Genomic DNA, 11,247 nt, shown 5'->3' on the forward strand with positions numbered 1-11,247 from the left:
TCCCCCTCCTCAATAACGATCCCCCCAAATACAACGGTATTGATGATACACATTTTTTTTGGCGGGGCAGGGGCGGTATGTGTGTTAATAAAGAAAAGTCCTACCACCCAAGCTTGTAACTTACATGATTTTGTCCTGGAGTGTGCAGATTGACTTGCTCCATGAGGCAGCACTTTGATGGGGGCTGTGTGGAGCCGGCCTGTGTGAGGGGCCTTTCTCTCCCCTTGCTTCTGCAGCTAAGTGATTGCCGTGGCGAGGCCTGGCTCTTGCGCTGGGGGGATGCTGGCCTTCACAGGTCGTCTTTCGGCTGCCCCCGCCCCAAAGAAAAGGGCAAAGCAAGAGGGGCATGAGGAAGAAGGAGGCAGAACAACCGAGGAGGCGGGGGGCGAGATGACAGGAGGAGGATAGAAAGCCGGCGGTGGGGGTTCTCTCTGTCTGCTGCTTTCGGCAGGCGCGCCCGGTGCCTTTTATATTCTGTACTTGGTTTGGAGATGTTCCCTTTTCCCTTGACAGATCAGCTTCAGGCAGCCAAACTCAGCAGTGTTCTGCTACTAGCCTGCAGCAGCTTTCTTCATTTTCTGTACAAAGAGATGGGGAGGCGGGGAGGAGGAAAGCGAGGGAGATCTAGGACAGTGTGGAGACAACACCACCTCAAAGGTGCACAGTGTGCGGCCAGGAAATAAATTACCACTTCTTCTGATCCGGCCGTGTGACTCTTTTTTTTTTTTTTCCCTTTTCCTCCCCCCACCTCCCTTCCAATCTTATTTTTTTAAATTTCCAACTCCCTTTCTGTTTAGACTCTACTTTCTATTCCTTGAGTTGGTCTCTCTCCCCTCCCCACCTCAGAGGGCTGCCTTTTTTTTTTTTTTTTTTTGATGTTTGACAACAGTCTTTGAAGATTTTCTACTTCAGAGTAGCTACTGATGGGCTGGTTGTAGTACAGAGAGAACAAGCGGGGCCTCTCGGAGTGCGACCAACTGCTCCTGCCCAAGGCAAACGCTGGTGGGGACCATGGCTCTCCATGAGGCCGCGGCGCTGGCACATAAAGCTCTCGAGCAGCCCGGGCCTCTGCGCCGTCCGCTCTCTGCGCCAACGCGGAGCCACCGTGCCCATCGCTGGGCCCGGGAAGCTCCGGCCGGGCCTTCGCTGTCCCCTCTTGCTGGCCTGCTAAACGTGCTTCGTCCCTTTCCTCTCCGTGTCCTGTAGAGAACCCACCGCCTGCCCAAGGAGATGACCCCCGTGGAGCCCGCCACCTTTGCCGCCGAGCTCATCTCCAGGCTGGAGAGGCTGAAACTGGAGCTGGAGAGCCGCCACAGCCTGGAGGAGCGACTGCAGCAGATCCGAGAGGTAGTGCTGGCCTCTGCCCGCTCCCTGGGCTGTGTCTGGGGAGGCACCATCTCCCCTTCCCTTGACCCACCGACCTGCGAGGGGTCCCTCCTGCTTACCCCGTCGCCCCTCTCTTCTGCATCCCTTCCAGGATGAAGAGAAGGAGGGCTCCGAGCTAGCGCTGAGCTCGCGGGAGGGGGGGCCCACCCAGCACCCCCTCTCCCTCCTGCCCTCTGGCAGCTATGAGGAGGACCCGCAGACGATTCTGGACGACCACCTGTCCAGGGTCCTCAAGACCCCTGGCTGCCAGTCCCCGGGCGTGGGCCGCTACAGCCCCCGCTCCCGCTCCCCCGACCACCACCACCACCACCACCAGCAGTACCACCCCCTCCTCCCGCCCGGGGGCAAGCTGCCCCCCGCGGCAGCCTCGCCAGCCGGCTGCCCCCTCCTCGGGGCCAAGGGCTTCGTGACCAAGCAGACCACGAAGCACGTCCACCACCACTACATCCACCACCACGCCGCCCCTAAGACCAAGGAGGAGATTGAGGCGGAGGCCGCGCAGAGGGTGCGCTGCTTCTGCCCGGGGGGCCCCGAGTATTACTGCTACTCCAAGTGCAAGAGCCACCCCAAGGCTCTGGAGCCCGTGCCGCTGGAGCAGTTTGGGTGAGTGTCATGCAGACTGGAGTGTCCTGGGGGGCTTCTCTCCCAACTGGAGCCCTGGGCAGCTGTGAGGGGCGTTGGCAGTCACGGGCGTTCAGCTTCCAGGCGGGAGGCACAGGGTGGGGCGGGGCAGGGGAGCAGGTGCCTGGGTCTTCCGTGTCGCCCCACCACTCGCCCAACTGTCCTATGGGAGGAGTCCCGGAGATGTGACGGGGTCTCTGGGACGGGTGTGGTTCTTGGTTCCCCACAGCGGCAGCAGAGGCAGTACCCTGCCCAAACGGAGTGGGAGAGGCACGGAGCCGGGCCCGGCCCTGCCCGCCAGGGAAGGAGGGCCCCCAGGCGGAGCTGGGGCGCCGCAGCTTCCCGGGGAGGAAGGAGACAGGTCGCAGGATGTCTGGCAGTGGATGCTGGAGAGCGAGCGGCAGAGCAAGGCCAAGCCCCATAGGTAAACACCGCCGCCGCCGCGAGGGTCACCGGCAGGCACACGGAGGTATTGTGGGGATGGCTGTTTTTGCAGTCTGCTGAAAACAAATGGGACTGTTTGCTCTTGCCATCTTAATATTAAATGTTGGACTGAGCAGACCACAAAAATGCCATGTTTTGGCAACGCCCCCTGTTCGTGTTATGGTAGAGTTATTTTTTTCTCTCTCTCTGAAGGCAGAATAGAGAAGTTTCTATTGAAGTCACATTTTCCAGTTTTTCTAACCCAATTTCTTTCCTCCTGCGTTCTCGCTCCTCATTCCTTCTTGTTCAGTGCCCAAAGCACAAAAAAGGCCTACCCTTTGGAGTCTGCCCGCCCGTCCCCAGCCGAGCGAGCCGGCCGGCACCACCTGTGGGGGGGCAGCAGCGGGCACCCCCGCGCCACCCCCCGAGCCCATCCATTCACCCAGGACCCTGCGATGCCTCCCCTGACCCCACCCAACACCCTGGCGCAGCTGGAGGAGGCCTGCCGTAGGCTGGCTGAGGTGTCAAAGCCCCCAAAGCAGCGGTGAGTGGAAGAGGCCTCGGAGGTGAAGGGCAGGGGTGGGGTTTGGAGGTGAGAACCTGGCCTGTCGCTGAAGGGAACAGCCTTCTTTTCTGCCCGGGTCTCGATCCTTTCTCAGGGAGGAGGAATTGCTTCTGACCGCTTAAGAGTCTCCTTTCCAACCTCTAGAAATTGTTCCCTTTAGTTCCATTGGTTCTGAAGAGCTAGCCAGGATCTGTGTGTTAGGCAAGTCATGTCTAGAAGGAGGAGGATGAATTTCAGTCATTCCTTACAAATCCCATTCCTGACAAATGTCCCCATCATTGAAGGCTGGTTAGGTGAGCATATAAGAAGCCGTGACTGATGGGGAATGTAGAGTCTTCAGCCCTTGGCTGGGCTGGCAGTGTTCAGTTCTGGGCTCCCGGGGGGCTTGGGATGGCTGTTCCCAAGACATCTTCCAGGCCTCTAGAGCCACTGTTAACACAAGGCCTTGCTAGGTCTCCCCATAGATGGAAGTCACGTCTGTGTGTCTTTAGGAGGTCACCCCATTTGCCCTGGGGACATCAGGCTTACCTCTGAGTCCTCCACTCTGGCTGTGTCCTCAGGTGCTGCACGGCCAGTCAGCAGAGGGACAGGAACCACTTGGCCACTGGTCAGACAGGAGCCACGCCCTTCTCCAACCCAAGCCTGGCTTCCGAAGAGTGAGTTTTCTTTACCTGGCATTGCTGAGATCCGCCCGGCAATTTACTCTCAGGGTATTCACTATCAGGAGTTGTGATTTTTGAAACCTTTTTTTAGTATATAAAATCACCTTGATTTTTCATGTTAGCAACAAAGAACAGTAAACAAAGATGTTGCCATAAATTAGGATCTTGAAAACCCTAGCTGTACTGAGAAATGCATTGTGACCTGTGCACAGGTGTTCCTTCCTGAAGCGATGGATGGCCCAGGGTTCCTGGCACACACTAATCAAAGCTGAGACATGAAGCCATTAGCAGATGGATAAAAGGGACCCCAAACCAGGATGGAAAAGTTACCCCCATTCAGCTTGCAAGTTAGCAAGTTGGAAACATCTTTACGCTGATCAGGAAGATGATTCTCCATCGTTGTAGAGATGGAGAGAGGATGGTCTTTGTTGTTTTGCTTGGGGAAAAGAGAACATCTTCCTCACTTGTGCCATGATTCTTTTCATAAATTTACACTCTTGGAAAGTGGACAGAGAAGTCTGGCTTCGTTTAATTACAGGCTGGTGTGTTTAAGCAGAAATCTGCTGCAGAGATCTGAAATGGTCTAAATAATTAAAGTTTTCTTTCTTAGTTCTTCATCTTCAGCAATGAGCAATGTTTAAATTCCTGAATAAGCCACCGCCCTGGACCCTTTTGTTTTAATTGGTTGACCTTAAGTCTACCAGCTGTAGACCGGGCCTGTAGCTTTTTTTTTTTTTTAAGCCACTCTACAAAAACTTGGAATAAATGGGGAAGTTGAAATGACTGTGGGCTAACGCCCCGGTGGGCTCTGGCATTGGGTCCGCGCCATCCCATAGGTGCTCTGGGTTCGTCTCCTCAGCATACACTGGTTGGACTGTGTGTTCCCGTGATAGTTGCTCCTCTCTTGTCTTCATTGGCAAGCACCCCGTTTGTGCCAGCCTGAGACTGCTCTGTCCCCCCATTTGGTGGCAGTGAGGGAAATAATAGCAACTTGTACAACCCAAAGGAAATTGTCCCTTCCTGTGTGCCCCGCACAGATGACCCAGAGTTGACTGTGTCCACCAGAGGTGGCTGCCTCTGTGATGTGGGGGCCCCACACTCAGGCCCCCTTCGAGCTTACAGCCGCAGCCTCACTTCATCTCTGGAGACAGTGTTTGGAGAGCCTGCGTGCGTGCGTGCGTGTGTGTGTATGTGTGTGTGTGTCTGTGTCTGTGTGTTTGCGTTTGCGTGTTTGCTCACTGCCTTCAAAGGCTGAACTTGTTGCGTTCCGTCTTATTTTCAGTCACAAAGAGCCAAAGAAAGTGGCAGGGGTCCATGCGCTCCAGGCCAGCGAGTTGGTCGTCACTTACTTTTTCTGTGGAGAAGAAATTCCATACAGGAGGATGCTGAAGGCTCAGAGCCTGACCCTGGGCCACTTTAAAGAGCAGCTCAGCAAAAAGGGAAATTATAGGTAAGAGTCCTGTGGCTTCTTTCTGCTCCAGAGTTTGTTTGCTCAGAACCAAGAGCCAGAGTCGCTTCCCTGGCCTGGCCAGACCTGGGAGGGGTGGGAGGGCCGGGTTTAGGAAGCACTCCGGGAGGCCATTGGAGTGGGCTGCCTGGCGCTTCAGTTCTTCCTCATTTCCTCTCTCCCCTCACCACTAACAGAAATAACACAGTAGCAGGGAGGCTGCTGGGACGGCTCTCTTGGGACCTGGATGGGCTTTTCCTAGCAGGTGAATAAGACTCTGAGGAGAAAGGGGGCAGTTTGCTTTGTCAGGAGAGCTGGGCTTGGGCTGTCATGTGGAGACTCTTCCTGACAGGGAAAGAGGTGTGTGAAGGGGAGAAAGAGACAGACAGACGGACAGGCGGATTAGGAGACCGAAAGACTGGTCTCCTGGCTTGGGTCTGGGAGAGACTGTCCACACTGCAGGCCTGGAAATGTAGGTAGCATTCTCCTTACTCAGTTTTTCTGCCTGAAGGACCACTTCACTGTTTTACGGGTCATGTGAAGCAGGAATGCTCTTTCGTCCATAACCAAGAAGGGTAGGACCTATGGGTGGGCACCAGGTGGACAAGGCTGGGGCTTCACTGCGTCCCCTCCCTGCTGGGGCCTTGGGAAGGGAACTGCCTCCACCCTGGGCTTCCTTTCTCCATCTGCACAGTGGAGACGCCCACCCTGGCCTTCCAGAGCCCTGGAGAGGATTAAGGAGCCAGTCCTGGGCCATTGCTCAGTCACTTTCCCCTTAATGCCAGGCAGGTGATGACTGTACTTTAGTTCATCCAGAGTCCTACCTGTCCCTTCTCGATGGCCTTCATCCCAAGGGAATATGTGAGTTCTCCACTTATCTCAGGTGCAGGGCCGGCACAAGGGAGAGGCAAGCAAGGCCCCCAGCACATAGTTTAAGGAGGAGCACAGAAGGTGCCAATGCAGTCCTACCTCCAGCTGGGATGGGAGCAGAGAACTCTAATAGCACTTAGCAACCTGCCAGCTGGGCACTGGCTCCTGGACCCAGGCAAGTCCACCTCCAGGGCCCTGGGACCCCGTCCCTTCCAGAACAGGCCCTGTGTAGCTCTACCAGCCACCTCTACCTGGGAGCTGATTAGGGAAGGGGTCCAAAGTGATTCCTTCTTGGGGAAAGGGCTGGGGCTCAGGGGCTGGGACCCTGTAGGTGACTGACGAGCAGGGTATGGAGCTGGGTTTAGAGCTTTCCCTTTTACACCTGGGCAGAGACGATTCTGAAAATGTAACAAAGGGATTGGGGGACAGGCCTGGCTTCTTTTTTTTTGCAATCTTGAACAGACACAAGGTGAAACTAATTACACAAGTGTGCGCCTCCAGGGATTTATTTTGATCTCAGCTTTGACTCGGCTGGAGTGGAACTGCAGGTGACCTTTGGGGGAGAAGGGCCACGGAGCGCTGAGCAGAGGGGCTGCAGGGGAGGCTCCGCACTCAGCCGCTCTGGCCACATCTGGCTCTGATTTTTTTCCTAAGGCACACTTAATAAGCCTGGCTTTGAAGCCCCGGCCTCCCCTTTAATGCACAAAGACGTGCACAAATAGTCCACTCTCAAATTCTTTACTGATTGGATCAGGCTGTGGCCAGGCCCTTCCCAGCCGCCTTATCTCTCTCCACTTGCTCTCCGGGCGCTCCTGGGTCCTGGGGGCGCAGGGTGCCATGCCTCGCCCTCCCAGCAGGCATGGTGGGGGGTGGTGCTCCAGCGTTCACTTCGCACCCCCTTGCCCCCCAATAAAAATCCCAGTGAGGATGGGGCTGTGGAGTGCGGGACCTGGGCTGTGTTGAGTAATCTCACCATGGCAGGGGTTCAGAAGGGGAACAGTCCCTCCAGACGTGCCAGACGCTATTGGTGCCAGATGTCAGAAGAAAGCAAAGTTTGCCACATAAAGCATGTTGCAGTGGAAAAGCCCGTTTCTTGGAGAAAATGAGGGCAGCGCAGCACGTTTGAAGTCTTGGGGGTGGGGCTGAGGGAATGTTGCCTCTCTCCTCCCTGGAAGAGGTTGCAATTATGTAAAAGGTCATCGAGTGTTTGCTCAGAGATGCCATGAAAGCCCAGCTTGGTAAACCCAAGTGGGCCTGGAGCTGGGGGCTGAGGGGCATGACTGAGGGGGCGTCGGAATGTGAGCCTCTTGTTTGGAAAAGTGACTTTCTCCCCCGCTGTCGGGGTCTCCCGTGCACAGTTCCCCTCCCCGTTTTCTCACCCTCTCCTCAGGCCCCCCCAAGATTCTGACCCCCGCGCCATGAAGCGTTCTCACCCGTTAGAGCTGGGCAAGCTGTTCACCCCGATGCTCCACTCTAGCTCAGCTGGGAATGCGAAAAACAAAGAGCCTTGACCAAACCCAGCTGTTTCACTTTACTTCGCCTTATCTCCTATGAAAGTATTTGGCTTGCCTTCATTAAAGAGGAAAGAAATTTAGCTCTAACCAAGGGGAATTAATTTTTTTAAGAGAAAAGACAAAAACAAAAAAACAACCGTAACCCTGAGACACAATTAAATTTTTCAGAGAGGCTATCCCCCACCCCCCAGGGGACTGTGACTCCCTCCTGTGAGTGGCCTTGATTGGCCAAAGATGATGCTTGCAGGGGTGAGTTTAATCTGTCTGAGGGGTCTCCCTTGCTGGGGAAGGGGAAGGAAGAGGCTTTCACTTAAGTTCCTCAGAAGGAGCCTGGGAGTGGGCCTGGCCCGGAGGACGGAGGACGGACAGCAGTTGTTTCCGAATGTGACTGCTGCGAGAGGCCAGTCATTTGCACATACAATTAAATAGCCTTAGAAGAAAGAAGGCTGGGTGGGATAAAAGCAACCTTTAATCAAGGGGCATAATAGAAGGGCCTTTCCTGTTTGACCCTGGAGGGGTGGGGTGGGGTAGAGGGAGGGAGAAGAGGGGAGGGTAGCTGTAGCGTGGGCTGAGCTGTCTGCAACCCTGGGAAGCAAGATCCTGCCGGCCTGCCTCCTGCAGTGGTCACAGAGGAAGCAGCCTGTCCCATGGCTGTGCCCGAGACTGGCCGGCAGAGTTGGCACATGGGCGCTGGAGGGTGGGAAGGACAAGAGGTGGCCGCCTTGCACAGACTTCTACAGGTTCAGGGTGGCTGAGTCTTGAGTCTGTTTGAGGGACCCCCCTTGGCTGATGCTGCAAATGAACTCTAGGCGTTCTTTGGCCTTCCAATCCCCCCGCCAATAAAAAAAGGGAGAAAGCAGCAGCCCTACTCTGCAGAGTGTACTCTTCCCCGTGTGTGTGTTGGGTGACAGCAGCCGTTCTGGGCTGAAGACTGCAGCCTCAGAGCTGTTGGCAGAGGGAGGCCGCCCAGGCTGCTGCTCACAGGGTGCCTGCCTAGCTTTCCTCCCCAGCGACATAAGACCTGCCCGTTTGTGCACTTGGCCAGTCCCGGTTGCCGTCTAAATCCAATGTGGGCAGACGTTTATATGCACACCTGCTGTCACAGAATTCTCAAGACACCTCAGTCCTCACTGTTGATATACTTTTCTTTTAAACAAAGGAGAAAATGCAATTTTACCAAGACGCTTTTTGGGTTTTCCTTTCAAGGTATTACTTCAAAAAAGCAAGCGATGAGTTTGCCTGTGGAGCAGTGTTTGAGGAAATCTGGGACGATGAGACGGTGCTCCCCATGTATGAAGGCAGGATTCTGGGGAAGGTCGAGAGGATCGACTGAGCCTTTCGGGTCTGGCTTTGGAAAACTGTGGGGCCTAGGCCCGCGCGACTGGTCCTGGACGTGAGCGACCACGAGGAAACATTTTGAAGGAAAATTAAACCAATGAAGAAGACAAAGTCAAGGGAAGAATTGGCCACTGGGCCTTCGGGAGGGTGGGGGGAGGTCGGTTTTCATTATTCACGAGCTGGGTACTGAGATAAGAAAAACCTGAACTATTTATTAAAAACATGACCACTCTTGGCTATTGAAGATGCTGACTGTATTTGAGAGACTGCCATACATAATATATGACTTCCTAGGGATCTGAAATCCATAAAGTAAGAAACTGTGTATAGCTTACCTGAACAGGAATCCTTACTGATATTTATTGAACAATTAATTCCCCCATCCCCAGTTTATGGATATGCTGCTTTAAACACGGAAGGGGGAGAGAGGAAGTTTTAATTGTTCTATCTAAACTTAGGAGTTGAGCTAGGAGCACATTAATGATTTCTTCATTAAAAGAGGAATTAAGCTCTGCCCTGCGTTTCTCCAAGTGAAGATAGACTTTTTAAATGGTGCCCTACCATTGACACACAGAAATTGGTGCATTTTTTATGCTGCTCTATTTTGTCATAAAGGTCTTGAGGTTTGACTTACGTTGCAAGATCACCGCCATTTTGGGGTCCTCACGTTGGTTGGGGCGATCCATTGTGGAGGAGGGAGGAGCCTCGCTCGGGTCCCAGATTCACCCGGTAACCTCTTGTAGCTCCCCAGCAAGGCCAGCGCCCAATGGCTGGGGCCTGCTAGAACTTTACCGTTCAACCTGTGCTTTTATTGCGATAACAACTCCTTGGAGTTTGTTTAAATTAGTGTTTGGACCACAGCCATTCTGGAAACTACCCCCCACTCCCGCCCTGCAATGGAGTGAACACTTGTGGGGAGACCTAGCAGCACCCTTTCCTCTAGACACCTTCATTTTGACGTTCGGGTTTTTGTGTTAAGTTAATCTGTACCTTCTGTTTGCCATTGTTCCTTGTACTATACGTCTGTATATATTGTACGGCAAAAGAGTATTAATCCACTATCTCTAGTGCTTGACTTTAAATCAGTACAGTACCTGTACCTGCACGGTGTCCCACACCGTGTGTCGCCCTATATTGAGGGCTCAAGCTTTCCCTTGTTTTTTGAAAGGGGTTTATGTATAAATATATTTTATGCCTTTTTATTACAAGTCTTGTACTCAATGACTTTTGCCATGGCATTTTGTTCTACTTATACTGTAAATTATGCATTATAAAGAGTTCATTTAAGGAAAATTACTTGGTACAATAATTATTGTAATTAAGAGATGTAGCCTTTATTAAAATTTTATATTTTTCAAAACGTTGGCCTCGTCTTTTGAATCCCGGGTGGGAGCAGGGCAGAGGCATGTTTGTGTGTGAACGTCTCTACTTGATTTCCCAGCTTGCTCAGCCCACCTCTAACCGACCGTGAGCTCTTCTCACCCTGTTTGGGCCTGCCTGGGGTTTTGAAAAGCTCTTTCTTCAAAATCACCTGGTTACTGGCTGAGGATTTTCTTGGCATGGAGTGGGCTATGGACAACATTTCCTCTGATGTCCGCCTCCCTCTACCATCTATATTAAGCCTCTTCCTCCCAGGCAGGTATTTCCAACCTGGCCAGGTAGGTGCAGGTGATGAGGGGCTGAGATGGCTCTCCCAAGAGTACTTGCATTTCAGTAGGCGTCTCAGAGGTGAAAAACCTCTCAGACGGTGTGTGGATCTGGAATGTCCAGTGGGGCCGATGAACCCTGCGCTCAGTGCTCACCAGCCACCCTCCCAATGACCCCAACTGATGACTTCATTGAGGGGCTGGGCTAGAAAGGTGGCGGGAAAAAACAGCAGGTGGTTCAGTAAGAAAATTGGACGGTTTGCTCGTGTGGCTGTGGAAGTCAGTGGGCGGTTCGCTCAATAAACATGTTCTCTCTGTGTGCTGGAACACTCGGGGTGCTGGGCTGTATTTCAGATCTGGGAGAGCAGGTCTATTTAAAGGAGATCGATGATGAACCCTTTTTAGAAATAGTCTGCGATGGCAGTTGGACTTGCGTGTGCTGAGTTTTCATGAGTGGGGTCTGCAGTGGGTCTGTCTGGCTTTTTGTCGGCTGCATACTGGCGTGAGGCTGACAGGGTAGAGTAAGGCCAGGGTCCTGGCTGTGGGGCTAGGGGCTGGCTTGGGCTGAGCTGCCCCGATCTGGTGGCGGTGTCATGAGGCGTCTGGGGCGGCTGCTGGGGGGAGGAGGCAAGGGTACGAGGGAGTCCGACACTGGGCTGCAGGACTCTTTAATCTTGGTCCTAATGCTGCAGCTTGCTGCACCCTTCCCCTCCTGGCTGGAATGGGGGCTCACAGCAGGGGTATCCCGAACCCACTTCCAGAATTGTCAGGTTCT

General features: G+C 53.7%; 1 protein-coding gene across 6 annotated transcripts in view; it reads left to right on the plus strand.

The window, feature by feature from the left end:
- Nucleotides 1–10,186, plus strand: part of AXIN2 (axin 2) — a 31,685-nt gene extending 21,499 nt beyond the window's left edge. For 4 of the 6 annotated variants that reach the window (XM_004432683.2, XM_014789188.2, XM_014789189.2 and 1 more), the window contains exons 5-11: nt 1,207–1,347; nt 1,478–1,989; nt 2,237–2,431; nt 2,741–2,974; nt 3,556–3,651; nt 4,940–5,107; nt 8,695–10,186. In XM_004432683.2, coding sequence (XP_004432740.1) covers nt 1,207–1,347; nt 1,478–1,989; nt 2,237–2,431; nt 2,741–2,974; nt 3,556–3,651; nt 4,940–5,107; nt 8,695–8,821 — 1,473 coding nt within the window. In that variant the 3' untranslated portion in view covers nt 8,822–10,186. The remainder of the gene's footprint in view (nt 1–1,206; nt 1,348–1,477; nt 1,990–2,236; nt 2,432–2,740; nt 2,975–3,555; nt 3,652–4,939; nt 5,108–8,694) is intronic. The other 2 variants (XM_087441474.1, XM_087441473.1) reach the window with 2 other exon arrangements.
- The last annotated feature ends 1,061 nt before the right edge of the window (nt 10,187–11,247 follow it).

Source organism: Ceratotherium simum, chromosome 16, assembly GCF_057802395.1.
Source record: "Ceratotherium simum simum isolate JZ-2026a chromosome 16, ASM5780239v1, whole genome shotgun sequence".
Taxonomy (NCBI): domain Eukaryota; kingdom Metazoa; phylum Chordata; class Mammalia; order Perissodactyla; family Rhinocerotidae; genus Ceratotherium; species Ceratotherium simum.